Source organism: Lutjanus erythropterus, chromosome 10 (assembly GCF_056507025.1).
Source record: "Lutjanus erythropterus isolate fLutEry1 chromosome 10, fLutEry1.hap2, whole genome shotgun sequence".
Classification (NCBI taxonomy): Eukaryota; Metazoa; Chordata; class Actinopteri; order Lutjaniformes; family Lutjanidae; genus Lutjanus; species Lutjanus erythropterus.
The window spans coordinates 3022337-3041199 of NC_139326.1; the positions used below are offsets into that span (position 1 = coordinate 3022337).

Below are 18863 nucleotides of genomic sequence, written 5' to 3' on the forward strand. Positions count from 1 at the left end.
ACACAGGATTTAGTGAAGTGGACGACAGCACAAGATTAATGGTGGGGCCAGGCTGATGAGGATGAAGTCACAGCTTAGCTTGATAATTAGTTTCCAAGTGGAAACATCCCTCACCATTGTGTTATTTTTACTTCTCTCCTCTTATTATTATACCACGATGATATCTGCAGAACAAGAGGGGGAAATACAGTCGCTGATGTTCTCGCAAACATGTCGGACAGCAGAAGTGTTTCTTTTAGAAAGTGATGCGTGTCTGTAGTATTATATTTTTTTTTTCTTCTCATTGTCTGGTTTTGCTTGTTTTTCTCACCCCAGCGGAAACCGCATACAGTGATCACATCTGTCCGGGCCAAATTGATTATAAGCTGATCATTATGATAATCAAATTTTTAATACCTTCTTCTTTATATCTCATGTAAATTAGCATCTAATTAATGTTTGTATATTTATTACATACATTTAAAGTACTGAAACAGACAGCTTCACTATTTACTGAATTTACAATTTAGAAAATACAGAATACAAATTGAATTACTCTGCTGTGTATAATTCAAATACACCATAATACAGTAACTACAGTATTTTTTGTAGTTTTGCTTAGAGCTGCAGTGATTAATCTATTCCTTAATCAAATTGCTAACTATTTTGATAATTGATTAATCGGTTAGAAAAATTTTTTAAGAAAAAAGTTTAGATTCTCTGCTTACAGCTCCTCTAATGTGAATATTTTATGGTTTCTTTATCATTTATGACAGTCAACTGAGTATTTTAGGGCTGTTGGCAAAACTAAAGATATGAGGATGTTATCTCCGGCTTTGGGAAACATTGACTGACAATTTTCAAAATCTTCTGACATTTTATAAACCAAGCAACTAAGTGATTAATTGAGAAAATAATCAAAAGAGTAATTGATAATGAAAATACTTGTTAGTCGCAGTTACTGGATAAAGTGACATGAACAGTGTCCATTTTTTATTTCATTAATTCAGTCAACTTGCTAAAAAATATTTAAAAGTTTCTGTCTAATCGATTAATTGAGAAAATAATTGACAGATTAATCAAAAAAGCCGTAGCTTTGCAAATGCATCTCCTCAGCTCCTTTTTGGTAGACTGGAGAGAAAATTACTTCCTTTTTCCGGTCATGATTTCAGTGTGCATGCAGCTAACAGTGGCAGCAGCAGATGCAAACAAGTTACTGTAAGGCAAAGTATCGTGGAAGTAAAGTTAAGAAAATAAATAAATAAATAAAAAGAATTACTGTAGTTTCAAAATTGTGCTTGCATATGTTGTCATGTATGAAAACACCAAAATGAAGAGTGTAAGCGGACTCTTTGGTGTAAGCCAGCCACCAGGACATGCTAAGGGCAAAATGCTAAAAAACAAACAAAAAAAAAACAATCCCATGTTTTCTAATGGCGTGCCAGTCGGACTGATTAGCTAGTTAGCAGGTAGCTTGAGCTAACTCACAAAACAAATTTTTGAAAAGATAAAAGACCCGAAGAGCAGACCAACAGCTCAGCTGCAAAAAATCCCAAAAATCTCTGGCCAAGTTTGGATGGAAATGTCAGTGACAATAAATTATCAGCTGATATCGGTGTATCCAGCTTTATAAGTCTATATCAGCATTGGTGTATATTAGCCAATAAATACGGGCTACACTAATATCTGATTTGACATTTTATGTCAAAGCATTTCAATGAATTCTTAGGAAAAATGTGCTGTAAAAGTATATTTGTGATGTTTTTTGATGAACTTTACTTGAAAAACTAAATGAACTTTTGACGAACTATTTTCTGTTTTTGTCAGTCAGATTTGGTTCAGTCAGAGCAGTGGAATATTTTTTTTTTACCTCAGGTGTGCATAAACTACAGGTTAGGTTAAAATACAAAAATGAAAAGCAGATAATTAGCCGTTATTGGCATCAGCTGAAAAAAAAATCTTATTGTGCATCTCCACTCGCAAGTAGAGGCAACACACAAAGTATGGATTTCCCGCCACACGTCAGAATGGCTACGACCCACAGTTTGTGTGTTGACCCATCCATCACTCTTTCCTGTAGTGGTGGTAGTTGTAAATATGTTTTTAAAAACATCTTGCAAAGTGAAGGCCCTGGCCACAAGCTAATGCTATTTGGAGGGCCTCAGCATGGAAAAGTCACGAACACCACGCTATAAGTGAATTATTTATAGTATCTGTATAGGAATGAGTCTGTTCCAAACTTTTAGATCCATAAATGTGGTTTATCACCATATAAAACTATATTTTCTGTAGTCAAAGCTTCTGCAGAAGTGGCAGCTCATTTTTGGTGATGTAAAACAAAAAAGCCACAAAATTAAAATTCTGAAAAAGCTGTTTTTCACTTGAAGCCGTTCCCCAGTTTTCCAAATATTATTGAGCATTTTCTCCTTCTGTTGTCCAGAAGAGGTCACTGTCTGTGCTCGGCTGACTGGGGCTTTTTTTTTTTCCCCCTTCCCTCTTCTTCACAAACTGGAGGCGCTTTCAGCTCAGAATCTAATTGCCTCATTTCTAAACCCATTAAAAAATATAGATTCATGAAAGAGATGTACTTTCTAGAATTATACATATGCACATGTAATTGAGGAAAACTGTTGTAATCACAGCCACAGTTGTAGATAAGACCATTTCCTAACAGGCATCACTTAAGCCGTGTCTCGGATGATGTTGGTTCCAGCAATTAGGCATTCTTTTCATTTCCCAAATGACTCACAAAACTTGCGGATATTATAATTGCTTTTAGCCACGCATATCTAATTTGTGTCTTTTTAAGTGTTAATTAGTAAGCGATTTAAAGTGACATCTTTATGTAGTTTGCTCTGCTGAAAAATGTTGTTGGCGGCTGGCTAATGATTTTCAGAGGGAGTATGCTAGGGTGGAGAGAAGAGTGTATGCACACATGACAAGATTTTCATTAGCACCTATGTATGATGGGTGCTCAGTGTTTGGAGGAAGTTATCTGTGTGTGTGTGTGTGTGTGTGTGTGTTTCTGTGTGAATGTATGGAGGGACAGTAGTGTACAGGGGTGTGTGAGAGGTGTGAGAGGGAGAGCTCCAAATAGAGGTGGAATTAATGAAGACAACATGTCACATATTTTTGGCAGTGGAGCAGGGACAGGAAATGAAGCTGGGCTCGTCTAGGTGACTGCCGCCCATGTTCTAGTGTGTCACTGTCCTGTCAGCCTGTGTGTAAAACTGGCAGACATTGATACATGCTCTCCCTGATAACACCCCATTCCCCCATCCATCATCCACACACACACTCACACACACACACACACACACAGACGTACACACAGGATTATTTATTTACTGTGCCAGATGTTGAGACTGGATTTTTGTGTGGTGGGGGGGCTGAATTTCTTCACAACTAACAGGCTTGTGATATGTGACAGGTTTTGGGTAACTCGCAGCTTCTCCTCCACTAGATGAAAATCAGGGAAGGTGGTATTTCGATCGAGAGAGGAAGCCGGTTTGAGCCATTGTGGCTCCGCGGCTCCTGTTGGGAGATTTGGAAACTTATTTCAGTGATCATACAGCATCACCTAGTGCTGTGAGGCAGTAATACAACTGTGCAACTACTGAAGTGAACACAAAACTTCACAATTAACCCACCAGAACTACACCCAAAACAAAAGCATGGGTGTGTTATTATTTTTAAAACAGTTTCACTATCAGTTAATCGAATACACTGTTGGTATACAGTAGATCTGAATATGAATCAGTCAACTATTTAAGTGAAAAAGTCAAAATTATCTTATTTCAGCCTCATAAATGTGAATATTTTCTGGTTTCTGTCTGAAATCTCCATCCTCTGTTTTGGGAAACAGCCTCAACATTTTCATAGCCCAAACAACTAAATGATTAATCAATCAGCAGATTAATCGACAATGAAAATAATCATTAGTTGCAGTCCTATTATGCAGTATTCAGATTTTTTTTTAGTTCATCTAGTTTATTTAATTGCCTTTGTCACTTTTCTTTGTCATTTCTTAATAACATGGATTTATGAGTGGAAGAGTATTGAGATCCTTCACTTAAGTATAAGTTGAAATATTAAAATGCAAAAATAATCCTGTATTCAAATTTATCTTCAGTAAAGGTTCAGATGTATGAGCATGAAAATATACTTAAAGTACTAAAATTAAAAGTACTCATTTTGCAGAATGGCCCAGTCATGAATTGTATATATATTATTTTATATTAGTGGATTATAATTATTACAGCAAAAAGTTGCAGCTGGTAAAAGTGGGGTTCATTTTAATTACTTACTAGATACTGCTGGGTAGCTCAATCTATAATAACATCAGATTTACTAGTTGATTTATATTTTGAATTAAGAATCTGCAAAGTAACAAGTAAAATACAAGTACAGGTGTAAAATACACACCGTGGAGTAAAAAGTACAGTAAATGTACTTAGCTACTTTCCACAACTATGATTTATAAAATAGATTTTTGAGAATGCATCATATTAATTTATAGTTCTGTCTTCTTCTGGGATCTGCTAATGTTTAATTTGGGGTGATGCACTGTTCCAACTGTGACTCTTCCGATACCGATTCCAGTTTACTGAGTTACCAACCTCACACTAGAGCTTTTTCACAAATCTAACATCTGTATATCTCACTGTGTGGAACTCAGGAGTCATTTTTATTATTAGTCAACTGATGTGGGTTTATCAGTGGCTGATGGCTGATATATAATAGTGATATCAAAACAAGGAAAAGTCATGTATAATTCCATTTTTTCATGCACATTACCATCTAATATACATGGTTATCTCAGCCAGTAACACGCTGTTTTAGATGGAACTTTTATTAATTAATGAAATAGAGAAATATGTAGACTTATGCTGCAGATTTCAGATTGTGGTTGGTATTTAAGGGAGAGCAGATACAGTATGTCAGAAGGAACGTCATTCAACTGCATCTATATGGTATAGTATAATATATATATAACACTAAGCGGTAACAGTTTTAGATTATATTTGCTATGACTGAGAAACGTGCTAACATTTAGAAAAAGCGATGGTGACTGAGGACATTTCCAGCAGGATAGCAGCAGGAGAGTTACAGTACGGAGCTCCAGTCTAACTTTTTCACTGCCTTCCCAAAACTCACAGGGGGGAGCGCGAGCATCGTTCCACAGCTGCCACACTGACAGGGCCGCCTGCAGACAGTTTTTCTTCATCGGCCTTGTAAGCACGTGGATTAATCAGCCTGTGACAATTTTTTACGTGAAGCAACTTGAGGTCAGAGATTGTTGTGGACCCAGACACAGACTGAGTGAATGTAGCTGATAAAGGAAGAGCAGAATTTTGTGATAACTTTACCAGAAAATAATGGATCTGTCACATTATGGTCTGAATTGTGGTCAAATGTGGAGTTAAAATAGACTTCATTTGAAATGTTTGCTCAGCAGGGAAACAAAAATGATGATTTACAGAATCACTGAAACAGAACTAAGATGATAACTCTAACAGTACTTTAATGGCACTAACTTTATTTATATAGCACCTTTTAAAACCCGAGTTTACAAAGTGCTTCGACAAGCAGAGCACAGCGGGGAGTCAGAAAGCAATGACACCCTTTGCTGCGTTTTAATGCCACATGAGCCAAAGTCTGTTTGGAGCCCTCCTGCTTTTTAAAGAGTCATGTCCATGACGGGCCAGAAGGGGGAAGTGTTTGTTTGTTATTTCTCAATTTTCACTCTGGAGCACCATCTGATCACTCTGCTGCAGGGCTACATGTAGTTTCATAGTGGGGAAGTAATATTTTATCAATACAGTTTTTATTTTATTGTGCAATTTAATATCAACTTAGAACATTCAGAGTAGTTTGAATAAATTTGGTTTGTGATAATCTGCATTTCATTGCAGCATTTTCTACATGTGTATATTTCACTGCTTTGGGGTTAATTATTATTGGTGATGGTTTTTGTCCTGTTTTGACTTTTGTGATAATTGATGAATCATTCTGAGCCATTTGCCCAAATTCTCTGATTTCAGCTCCTCACATGTGAATATTTTCTGGTTTCTGTGACAGTAAACTAAATATCTTTTGGTTACTTTGCTTTGGAAAACACTGATCAACATTTTTTTACCATATGTTGACATTTTATGGACCAAACATCTAATCGATTACTAGAGAAAATGATCATGTTAATCAATTATAAAAGCCAATAATGACAATATATTTGTAATGATCAGCATGTTCTTTTTCTCCTCCTTCTCCTCATGCAGTTTCACTACAACTTCAGCACAGAACGAAGCATCGCTGTGTAACTCTCCACCCGACTTTCACAACCTGACGACTGAAACACTGCAGATGGACGACAGGGATCTTTTGTCCTATAATCAACTGATGATTTTTTTTTTAAAGTTTGGGACACTTTGCAATTGAATATTATGTAGTTTAAAGCAGAAAAAGTATTTTTACTTTGATCGATTTTATGTAAATGATTCAGGTCTTGAAGTGTGTTTGATAATGTACATGTGCAAAGGTTTTAGAAAGTTTTTAACTCATTTCTTCTAAATGTGTGTTTTGTTTTATCTAACTTGGGTAGTTCAGTCTTTCTTAGAATAAATTGAACTAATTAACATCCCCACTAGCTGTGACTCACATGTTGCTCATCACAGTGACAGGGCCGTGCTGACAGTGAGAAGCAGTCAGGGAGGAGCAGCAGAGGAGCAAGCGGGGGGCCCCTCTGACGTTTGTTTTCAGCCGAAGCATCTTTCCATCACAAAGTCCGTCATGAGCAGCGTGAAGCAAGAACGAGCAGAGCAGGGCTTTGAAACACCCCAGACGCCCACCCACATCAGCAGCAGTGACTTCTCTACTGAGTCAGGTCTTTAAAAGAAGAATACAACATTACATTTCAGCTTTAATGTGTTATTCCCAGTGGTGGAGAAAATATCCAGATCCTTTACTTAAGTAAAAGCATTAATACCACACAGAGAAAATACTCTGATACAAGTAAAAGGTACAGTATGAAGAGTAAAAATAATTATTGTGCAGGAAAATTATCTAAAAACAGCCATGTTCAGCGTTGTGTCAATGCATTTTCCAGTGAATCCAAGAGGGTTTTTAAAGACTTTATTGAGCTGAAGAAGTTTTTCACAAAGTAACACATCATCATTCACTTTATCCCAAACATTCACCCTCAAATTTGGAGAAACATGGTTTTACTGGAGAGAAAAATTATAAACTAAAAAGTAACAAGTAACTAAAGTTGTCAGACAAGTGTGGTGGAGTTAAAAGTACAATATTTGCCTCTGAGATTTAGTGGACTAGAAGTATAAAATTGCATAAAATGGAAGTTCCTCAAATTTGTGCTTAAGTACACTACTTGGGTAAATTTACTTTGTTACATTCCACCACTAGTTATTCCTATCTACAGCATTACAGATGATGATTTTGGAGGAAATACTTCAGAAAAAGTGGCCATTTCCTGCAATTTTTATTTGTTTTCACATTCACAAATCCTGGTTTTCTGAATATCTAAAATACAGTAAATCTTGATTTACTGAAGTGACTATTTTTCTGTTTAACAAACTAAACAACATCCTGCTGCCACTTTTCTGCCACATCCAGAGGTAGAATTTACACTTGGATACCAAAACATCCCAGTCTTCTCACTCCTGCTCACGTGTCATTTGCCTCTAATAAAATTGTCAGAATCCATTTGCACATTTTTGCAGGTGTAATTAGTATTAGAAACTCATTAATGGATTAATGTCCCTGTTGTTAATTAGACTCTCCTCCTGCAGAGTTTGTGAACTTATGGATTCTGCTAACAGTGCAGGTATTTTTTTTTTTTTCCTTCCTGACCAAAGTTCCTAATGGCTCTCGGTATTCACAGGTGTTAAATGAAGCGTGCAGCAGATGACAGGCCTCGACGAACGCTCTGCGTTAACTCCTCTGTTCTGCCGCTGGAATCAGAGCGACGGTCTGAACAATCCTGTGCGGAGGGAGCAGCTTTCACGCTCCTTCATGAAGGTGACACTCATGTCAGTGATGCCCTGGAGCGCAGTGACAGGCTCCGACAGCCCCTCTCCCTGCTGTGCACAAAGTGCATATATACAGTATGCCATATGTATCCACATGCACACACAGGCTGACTGTACAAGACTGCGCTAACTCTTCAATATTACACAATTACTCTTTTGACTAATACATGTGAGGAAAAACTTTGCAAAAACTACTAATATCAAGTTTTTACGTCACGTGTTCATGCTGCATCTCCTGGACTGGCTGTAATTCGTAACAGAGGGCCTGATTTTTTTTTTTTTTTTTTTTTTTAGGTCACTGAATATTTTTACAGGCCACTAGAGTTTTTTTGTCTGCCACTTCTGAGGCTGTGTAGAAGGCTTTACAATAGTGAGCGCTTAGTCTCTGGTACATGGAATATATGTCACCTTAATCTCTGACTTTCTCTTAAAAGGATAGTTCACCCGAAAATGAAAATTCAGTCATGACCTGCTCACCCTCATGGTAACTGAAGGTTGGGTTTAGTTTTTTAGTTTTGTTTTCAAATGTAAAAAAAAAAATTAAACCACAAAAAAACACCTTAAAGTGCCTCCATACTGCCTGACGACAACAACATGATTTACACAATGTTTTTAGCCTGAATCTTCACTGTAGATCCGTTCATGTGCATGTGCACACTGTCTGAACTCTGTGTGTGTGTGTGTGTGTGTGGTGTGACGGTGTGCATGTTCAACTGAACGGCATGTCGTTGCTTTAGGAGAGTTGGATTATACCATATGATCAATATGGAGGCATTTTACTGGTCACCATTCACTTCCACTGTTTGGGAGATTCTGCAGCACTGTTTTCCTGTCAAACTCCAGCAGAGTTTTGTGAATGAAAAAACTAAAGCCGACCTTCAGGTGGCATGAGGGTGAGTAGATAATGACTGAAATCTCATTTTTGGGTGAACTGTCCCTTTAATTCAAACCTACTTTAACGGTTATGAAACAGTCTCAGTTTAGTAATGATGCATCTATATGTACAACCTGCGTGAGTTAACAAGACCGTCTGTGAGAAGACCAGCTGAAATCAGATGAAATTATTATTAGTATTATTTACATAATTTTGTTTTTGACATTATATTTTGTTGTTATTAAAGTAGAAACACGAACACTTTTGCCCACAGGGGCTTCTAAAATCAACAAAATAGGAAAGTTCCTTGTAGTAGCTATTATTAATATAGAAAATCCAATCTATCATGATGACAGGTGACCTGAGCTGTTTCTTTGGACAGATGTGGCACAAAGTGTGTATGATATCATTTCAGGTGTGTAAAATTCAAACAATATTTAGAAGAGGTGCCCAACTCGGTCATGAAGGAAAACTAATATTTGAGATTTTTCTTACCAGAACCAACGATGAATGTATCCTACTAACCACTGCTGTCTGATAAATCAGTCAGCCACAGTCGCACAAGCTGTCAAGTTCCTTCATCACAAACCACAGGTGCTGCACTTTATTTTGAGTCCCTTCCACGTACTTCTTCTTTTTACTGTTAGTTCTAATGCAACAGATCTGCAGCTGAAAACATTTCCATCATATTCACTGTTTTTATTTCTGATCGAGTAACGTTTGCTTAAAACTACAGTACCCAGCTGTTTTAGGCAGTGGTGGAATGTAACCATGTAAATTTACTCAAATACTGTACTTTACTTGAGTATTTAGACATATTTATTTCTGCAGTGTTATACTTAAGAGGCAAATATTGTAGTTTTACTCCATTACATTTGTCTGACAGCTTTAATTACTAGTTACTTCTCAGATTACACTTCTTCATATCCTTCCTGTCCACTGAAAGCCACTCATCTCCAAATTTGGTGATTTTGAAAGTGAATGTTTGTGGTTAACTGAAGGATTAAGTGTTCTTTCATGGGTCCAGAAAATTCTCTTACTTCTTAGGCTAAATAAACTCTTTAAAAACCCACATGGATTAGCTGGAAACTGCATAGTTCAAAGCTGAAAACAGGCTGTTTTTTCTGACACCACCAAGTTTACTTTGTAGAGATACTGGCCCAACTTCACCTACTGACAAGTTACAGAGAGAGGAGGAAGAGATCACAAACAAGCAAAACTCCTGCAACACTTGTAGTACGTTAAACAGCTTTATTTGCAGACCAACATGTTTCAGCTCTGACCTTCAAGAATGACCCAGATGAAGACCAGAGCTGAAACATGTTGGTCTGCAATTTAAGCTGTTCAATATACAACAAGTGTTGCAGGAGTTTTACCTTTTTTAAATAAAAGTGTGGTGGTCTATTTTAAAAAGCATTAAGACACGGGGTACTGCATTGTTGGTTTTGGTCTTTTCATGTAATTTCAAGTGTTGACAATTACAGAAATCTAAGAGCTCTCTTCTTATCCTTTAAAAAATGTGTCTATTTTATGTGCAGAATCTTAATAATAGCATGTCAGGGTTGTGCTCAGTTCTGAGAAGCATCAAGTTGTTGCTGTAATCAGAGGTGGACAGCAGGTAGAGGCTAACTTTAGCTCTGCAGGTCACATGTGAGTGTTTAGATGAAGCTAATCACCAGTTTTGCGTTCATGGTAAGAGCAGCAGTGTAGCCAAATTCTCCAGATGGGCACAGAGAACCACAGTTCCCTCATGAGTCCTGCCCAGCACCACCCATCAAACAGCTGCCTCACATGGTTTCACTTTTCCTTTTACACAGCTTTATGATATGGAAAATAATTATGATTTTCAGACCGCACTTTCAAATTAAAATGGAAACAAGCTTTTCTGTGTGTAAGCTGTGCAGCAGTTTAAAGGCTAGAGCAGAAGGTAAGGGCTGCTGTGTGTCTCTGAGCATTTCACATATGGAGAATCTGTTTCAAGGTATCTTCCAAACTCCCATGTTATCTCTAACCTACCAGGCTCCGTAGTCACCGCTGCAGCATTGCTCCGGTGAAGTTGAGCTGAACTGCAGAGCAGCACATCAAAGCCCCACCCTCTGTGAGTCCGCCAGATGTCCCGTGGTCATTTTTAAACTCACACCCCGGCACATGACATGGAGCAGTGTGTAAGCATGTAGACAGAGGTGGATGGGCTGCTTGGAAATTGGAAAAGGAAGCCTGTATTTATGAGGTGGTTTGAGGTGCTGTGTTAAGACAGGCTTAGCCTGCCACTCTCCCTCTGACAGCCCTGTTTCCCCCTGAGCTGGGCTGACCAGAGACACAGAGAGGTGAACGAGTGAAGGCAGGAAGCCTGTCAAAGACCAGACCTGGGCCCATGGCGAACAGACGCACGGGCAGGTGATGCTGCAAATCACACTGACAGAAGATGTAAAGCCACATCTAATTTTTGTATTTTCTTAACAAGAACAAACAGGAAACATTGTGCCCCCTAATATGATTCCTTCAGCCTGGTGCATGCTGGGACAGACTGGGGCCCGACCAATACTGGGGGCCAATACTGATACTAGGGTGTAAAAAAATCTGATAATGATATATTGGCCAGTATTCTTTATACAGAATGTGCACTTGTGTGTAATGGAGGTAGAATATTTTACAGTTTATTCATAAATGTTATTGTCCAAAATGTCATCAGGTCACTGAAAGAGTCAACTTTAACTGTTTTTTTTAATAGTATACTGCAAATTTAAAAAACATAAACAGAGCAAAATATGTGCATATATGTATAGTCTGTGTATTGAATAGGTTGAATTCATATTTAATATATAACCTATGGTTGAGGTGAGTTGTTTGCTCAGCCCCCTCTTCAGGCAGGCTGCAGGAGCGCATGATGCATGCAGCATCGTAAATGAGCAATGACAAGTTCTAGACTAAGTTAATCAAGTGTTTATGACTGTCAGTCGTCTGTCAATGAAAGGTTCAGCCTGTTATCCTGAAAACAAAAGCCCACTGAAAATACACACTCTGGAGTTTGAGTTCGGTGGCTGTCTGTTTTCTGTCTGCCAGACTCCATTAACATATTGCTTCATTTAACCGTTATAAATTTCTGCTCCTTCTAAAAGAATATTGAAAATATCTTACAACTCATAAACGGACACGTACTCATTCAGCAAACACTCTGCATTAATTTCAGCACATTAATTTGAACTCTAACATGAAATAAGCAAACAAAAACATTTTAAAGAACACTGCAGCTGTAAAGTTGTTGTCAGAGTAGTGAGTATTTCAACTTATCATGTCTTTGTAATATTTAAATTACATATCGTCTTTTTATGATTTATTACATATTAAATATACATAAAATGTTGTAAGATGTAAAGATAACAAATTAAAAACAATCAGTATTATATTAAAAGTTATCATGTAGGTTCAGATCAAAAAACTAGACATGTAGCAGCACCAAAACCTTATGGTATGACAAAACCATGATCAAAAGTTTTTATTTATTTATGGAAATTTGTTTTTCTGTTTAACTTAAAGTGCTTCTTTCCTTCTTTAAGTTAAATCATTCCTAAAGCACATTAATAACAACCAAAGTGCTGTACAATAAAATGACAAAAGTCAAATAATACAAAATAGCAGTAGAAATGACATTAAAAAATGTAATAAAGTAAAATAAATATCACAGTAGATATCGTCAGAGTTCAGAATTGAGACTTTTTTTTATTGGGATATATTTGATATATTGTTACATCCAAAAGAACAACATGAATAACACCCATACTGATACAGACTGATGTTGCTGTGAAAGGCCGATATCGGGCCAATAATATCAGGTGACATATATATCGGTCAGGCTGTAGGACAGACTAAACCCTCCATGACCTTAAACAGGAAAAGCTTTAAGTAAAATTTATGAATAAGCCCTGCAGAGACACACAGGTTGTAGGCAGTGAGACACCGGTTACCTCCATCAGTCTCTTGTCTCTGCGTTCCATGTTGACGTCATCAGCTGTCAGAGATGTTGGACGTGTGGTCTTCTCCGTACCGCCACCTTAACAAGCCCCCAGGCTGCACTCCGAGGGGAGCCGCACATCAAATCTGTCTTTTCGTACCTCAGCCAGAGGTAAGATGAGTGATCTCCCAGAGCAGGGATCCCCTCTCCTCCCCCACACGGCGGCTCTCCTCCCCTCTCTCCCTCTCTGCCACGGCGGCGAGCCCATGTGAGTCAAATTATTGTAATTGAGCAGGGATGGAGTCGGGTGTGAGGTGATCTCTCTCTTCATCCCCTCCCTCCCTCCTCCTCTCCCTCTTTCTCTCTCAGATATTCCTGCACATGTTGTGAAATGACCAGCAAGCATCCTTTTTTTTTTCAGCCCGTAACACAGAAATCAATTAACTCCTTTCAAGTCAGATCAAAGGCCCAATACACCGTCCAGGACTTTCCTAAACCTGGGGGACAATTAAGTCTCCCTGTGGACAGCGATCAGGCTGGACAGATGAAGGGAGGCTGCTGCTCCTGTTCACATACGTGTGAAGTAGTCGTAAACAAACGGGAAGTGATTGGACATGATTTCAAGCAGGATCCCCCTAATTCACCACTTAGGTTGTGCATTAATACAACAGGATGATGGTTCTAATTAATCTGCTGAGAACGTCACATCTAAAGCAAGAGGGACTGTTTTTATGTTAGAGGATGTTTGTGGTAAAAACTGATATATTGCTCAAACACTTGTGGATGGATTATGAGTCAGTGGGCCCCTGGGTAGAAACATTTTAAAGACCCCCACCTCCCTCCCTAAGACCTAAGACACTGTGACTGAAGGAGACACAAAACAGCAACAAACAGCATGGCTTTTGTCTCTCTTTGCAGTTGTCTTGATTGTCTTTGTAGTTTTGTTTCTGTCTTTTTGTTGTCATTTTATGTCTTTCCTAAGTCATTAAGTCTGTCTTTGCAGCTGTGTTGCATGTGTTTGTGGATTTTTTTTTCACCTCTTTGTGGTCATGTTGTGTCTTTGCAGTAGTTTCATGTGTCTTTATTTTAGTTTGATATTTGCATTTCTTTGGGATCTTTTTTCATTGTTTATAGTTTTCTTTCCATCTCTTTGTTGCCAGTTTGCATCGTCTTGTGGTCTTTTTTACTTCTGCATAGTTTTGCTTGTGGTCGTTTTGTTTGTCTCTTTGCAGTTGCTTTGTGATTCTTTGCTGTCGTTCTGCATCTCTTTGTGGTGTTTTGTGTCTGTCTGTTTTTGTGTCTCTGTGGTCAATTTGTCTGCAGTTTTTGTCACGTTGCAGTCATTTTGTCTTTCTTGGTTTGCATCTCTTTGTGGCCTTTTTGCACCCTTGTTGTGAGATTGTAACTCTCTGTGGTCTTTTTGCTTCTCTTTGTAGTTTTGTTTGTGACTGTGCGCTGTTTCACATCTCTTTGAGGTTGTATTGCATTTCTTTGTTTTGTTTAATCTCTGATTATTTGTGTTGTTGCAGTAGTTTTGTGTCTCTGTAGCTGTTTGCATCTCTTTGTGGTCTTTTTATGTTTATGTTTATATTCACTTTGAATGTGTTTATAGTTGTTTTGAGTTTCTTTGTCATCTTTTTGCGTCTCTTTCGAGTTATTTTGTCTGTCTTTGTAGTTTGCAGTTGTTTTGCATCTCTTTGTGGTTGCATTTTCTTTTTTATCTCTTTGTGATCCTTTTGTATCTTTGCAGTAGTTTTGTGTGTCTTTGTCTTCTTTTTTGTAGTTATTTGCATTGCATCGTGAGGTTTTGCATCTATTTGTGGCTCTTTTGCATCTCTCTGTTCATTTTGTGCCTCTTTTGTTTAATTTAGTCTCTTTTCAGTTGTATTTGTTCCTGGTAATTTTTTTCTCTTTTCATTATTTTTATGTCTTTGCAGTCATTTTATCTCTTTTTTTTTAGTAATTATGTCTTTGTTGTGGTCATTTTGTCTCTCTTTGTAGTTGTTTTGTATCTCTTTCTAGTCGTTTTGTGTGCTTATGTAGTGATTTTGCCGCTCCCTCTAGTTGTTTTGCATCATTTTGCATGTCTTTTATGGTTATGTTGCATCTGTTTCTAGTCATTTTGAGTGCCATTATAGTCAATTTGAGTTTCATTGTAGCCTTTTTGCGTCTATATGTGGTATTTTGGGCTCTGGCCCCGGGGCCCAGGGGGTGAGGGGGCCTGTGTCTGGTAGACCCGCTCAGTAATGCTTCCCTGGGCATGGTGGTGGTGGCACAACACTGGAGTGTGACATCAAACTGATTGGACAAGGGGGAGCGAGTGCAGCTTTCGTCCACAGACAGGTGCACTGACCCTGTCCACCCCTGAAGGTGCCACTTGCATTTTATTGGACATTTAGGGCCGGCCAGCATTTTTTAACAGCCACCTGGATGCAATAAAGGGCCAGCTCCTGAGCTCTGGCTGCCCAGAGGATTTCCCAGCAGCTCCCGTGGGACCTCTGGCTAGTTAAGATGTTTATTAAGCTGAAAGTGGTCCAGTGGGAAAACACAGCACTTCTGAGAGATTCAGGCCAGCAGTTTTCTTGTTAGTTGGAGCGCTCCCCGGAGGATTGGCTTTCTTTTCCTTTCAAACCTCGGAGGGAGGACGGGGTCAGTTCACGGGGCATGAGGTTGACCAACTGGTAACTAGGCACATGAACCCAGGAAGGGGAATATCTCGAGTCCATCAAGGTCAGACTGGAGCAATTCCCACAGTTCCCAAACTGAGAATGTTAGCTACACACGCCCTAGTTAAAGCTCCAAGATGCAGCCGTGTAGCCCCTTTAGAAATATAATTGCCTAAAATTCCAGGAAGTATCTTGTGGAAGCAGCAGCAATATAACAGTCTAACACCAATGATTGATTGCATGAAGCTAAAATGTAAATGTTAGTGCATGCTATAGCTTCAATGCGTAATTGGCTGAAGTACACACATTCTTTAGTCAAGTAGAAGTACGCAATGCTTGTGTAAAATATGCCCTGGTAAAAGAGGAGGTGCTAATTCAACTTCTTTACTCAAGTAAAAGTGAAAAAGTACAGGCTCTGAAATGTACTCAGCTGAATAGATCAATATGTGAGTATTTATGATGTGACTTTCATATGCTTTGTTAGCTACAGAATTAATGAAAAATGTGAAAAATGGCTAAAACCTTCAGGACCAGGACAGTCGTTGCTTTCTAAAATGCTTTCTTGGCAGCTTTTCTAAATAAACTATGATGCATGTTTCCATGTTTTTAGGCTTTTTGTGATGAAAATTGCAAAAAAAAAAAAAAAACTAGCTTTTTGTATAATTCATTAAACGTCAAAGGTAACGTGTTCTAGGGAAAATAAAACCACAGTCTGTTCTGACTGTTTTGAGTAACTGTAACCAAAAAGGCTCAGGATTACAAAAATCCACTTTGTTCGTACAAAAAATAAGGGCACCTTTTAGTACCCATGTCAAAGTAAAAAAAAAAAAAAAATAGAAATACAAAAAAGTAAGAGACATACTTACATGACATTTGTGTGGTGGACTGCAATGATTGGAAGTTTTGGGAAGCTACTATGATTGGTCAAGTTTGTGGTGAAGTTTCGATGACTGGGAAAAAAAATTGCAAGGTTGTGCAGAACTCACGAGCGTTGGTAGAATTTCTTCTCAAGGACATTTTTACCGTCTCTTTCTGTGCAAAGCTAATGGAACCTCACCTTTTCTCTGCAGTCACCACCGTTTCGTCTTGTTAAATCTGCAGTCGTGATACGACAGATGGAAGGAGTCGTCTTTTCTATTATTACTGTCCCGTCTGTTTAGGTTGAAATCAGGCTTGATGATGGGAAGGCAGCACACAGTGAAACAAAATAAAAATAATCAATAATTCACCTCAAATGCATTAAAACTAAAGTAGCAAGCCTGTTTTGAAAATGCGTGGAGTTGAAAGTACAAATATATGTGTTAAAATGTGGGGAGTAAAAGTAAAAAGTTGTCTGAAAAATAAATACTAAAATAAAGTACAGATATCTGAAAACTCTACTTAAGTTCAGTGATGAAATATTTGTACTTTGTTACTTCGTACCTCCGGTCGTTTCTTTCTTTTTAATGCACAGCTGAATTTCTTTGAAGAAAACGTCCGTCCAGAACATTGTGATGTTAGTTCTGTTTGCTGTTTGACAGATCTTGACCTCGCTAAGCTCTGCTGGACCTCTAGTTCAAAGCGCTGCTCTTTAGCCTGAGGCGCTCTGCCCTAATAACTTCAGTTAGTCCGTGTTTTGATTCCTAAAACACTCACTGCTTAAAGGAGAGGAGTTTTAGAAGAAATCATAGAGGGGTAGCGTAGGTAAAATTGCCTCAGCTTGATAAATAATTTACTTTTTTCCTTCTTTAATTTTGAACTTTCTCTGTGAGCCTGCGGTTAGCACGCTGTGAACTGAGCAGCACATGCACAGGCCAGTGATGGGTTTTTAGTGCTCTCTGCCTAATGTTCAGGACAGATTAGAAATGTTCGCCTGTGACAGATGCTGTCTAGATCTTCACTACCAGATCCACCCAGCTGCAGAACATCTGGTTGGATTTCTACCTTTTTCTCTGAAGTGCAGCCTATTAATGACACACCCACAATCATACACATACACTCGCATTCAGTGCGCACACAAAACACGTCCAGCGTTTTTTATTGAGACAGAGAAAAAGAATCACACATACACAGATGTTGATTATAAGGACACTTTATTGCACTGTAAAAAAAACAAAACAAAAAAAAACAGCACTTTGTTTTAACTTTAAAAAGTTGCCTTCAAATTTTAGGTTGACAAGTTGAGGTAATTTTGTAATGACAAAGCAAATACATCTTTCAAGTCACATAAACTTGATATTAAATATTGTTCCATAAAAATAATAATAATTAAGCTGAATCAACAACTCTTCAGTAGGACTTATTATGCATTTATTTAGCATTTTCTCAGAGTCGGTTCTTCAGTTCACACAAAGAATTCAAGCTTCAGCTGCTCCTGTGGAACCACTTTGTTTCAGCTCTGGCACAAAGACAATATGTGAAACTGCTCCCAGTGAATTTATTAAATTTTGAGTGTAAGGAAATAGAGACAAAATTCAGTGCACTCTAAAAATTAAAAAGTTGAGAAAACTTTTTAGGTAACTTACTTCAATAGATTTTGAGTTTTTAGTCCAACTCAAGCTCTCAAGTTTTGAAAAAGTTTTACCAACTAATAATGTTTTGTTGAGGTAATTTACTTTTGTTCTTTAGATAAATTTGAATCTTTTAATTTTAGAAAATCCAAAAAATGTGAACTCATTGAAGTGAAAATGAACAATGGTTTATACTTACATTTTCAATTGCAGCAGTTTATTTTATAAACACCCAAAATAATGAGAAATCAGGTTCACAGCTCACTGTGATTTTTCTTTTTTTCAATACAATGTTTCTGGTGTTTCTAAAAGTCAAAGATTCAAGTTTATGTTAAAAAAAAAAGTAAATTATATCTTATAACAAAAGATTAGAGGTCGGCAAAACTTCGTTCAGTTTGAGTCAAAACTCAGAATCATGTGAAGGCAGTCGCCTTGATGAATTTTCTCAACTTTTTTTTTACAGCATGTTTTCATTATTGTGAAAAGAAACAACCACAACTTATCTTTAAGTGTATTATAATCAATCAATCAGACTTTATTTGTCCCTTTTCAGGTGATCAAAGTGAAACACAAAGTGCTTCCTACAATAAAACAATACAGACACACACACACACCCTGCCTGGGAAATCTGTAAATACGAGCACGTTTCTTTAGAAACTTCATTAAGTGAGTTGATTGAACTTTGTACAATGAATTCATTCATCTCATCATTTCAAGTCTAAAGACTTCAAGTTAGAAGCACTCGTGTTCTTAACTGTTCTAAATCCTGGAAATTATAGGTTTAATTCACTTGAACAACTAAAACTTCAATTTACATTAAGTTCATTTGAAAAGTTTAGCTTATTCTGCTAAATTCTG

General features: G+C 37.7%; 1 protein-coding gene and 1 long non-coding RNA gene across 2 annotated transcripts in view; both read left to right on the top strand.

Moving 5' to 3' along the window:
* The window catches only part of mvb12bb (multivesicular body subunit 12Bb), a 50040-nt gene extending 43658 nt beyond the window's left edge, over window positions 1-6382 (top strand). Inside the window, exon 10 of the mRNA XM_084727880.1 lies at window positions 6258-6382. Coding sequence (XP_084584006.1) covers window positions 6258-6299 — 42 coding nt within the window. The 3' untranslated portion in view covers window positions 6300-6382. The remainder of the gene's footprint in view (window positions 1-6257) is intronic.
* Window positions 6383-12609: 6227 nt separating this feature from the next.
* LOC146319820 (uncharacterized) lies at window positions 12610-15008 on the top strand. Its single transcript, XR_014771489.1, has 2 exons — window positions 12610-13118; window positions 13272-15008. It is a non-coding gene; the product is annotated as an uncharacterized LOC146319820 (long non-coding RNA).
* The last annotated feature ends 3855 nt before the right edge of the window (window positions 15009-18863 follow it).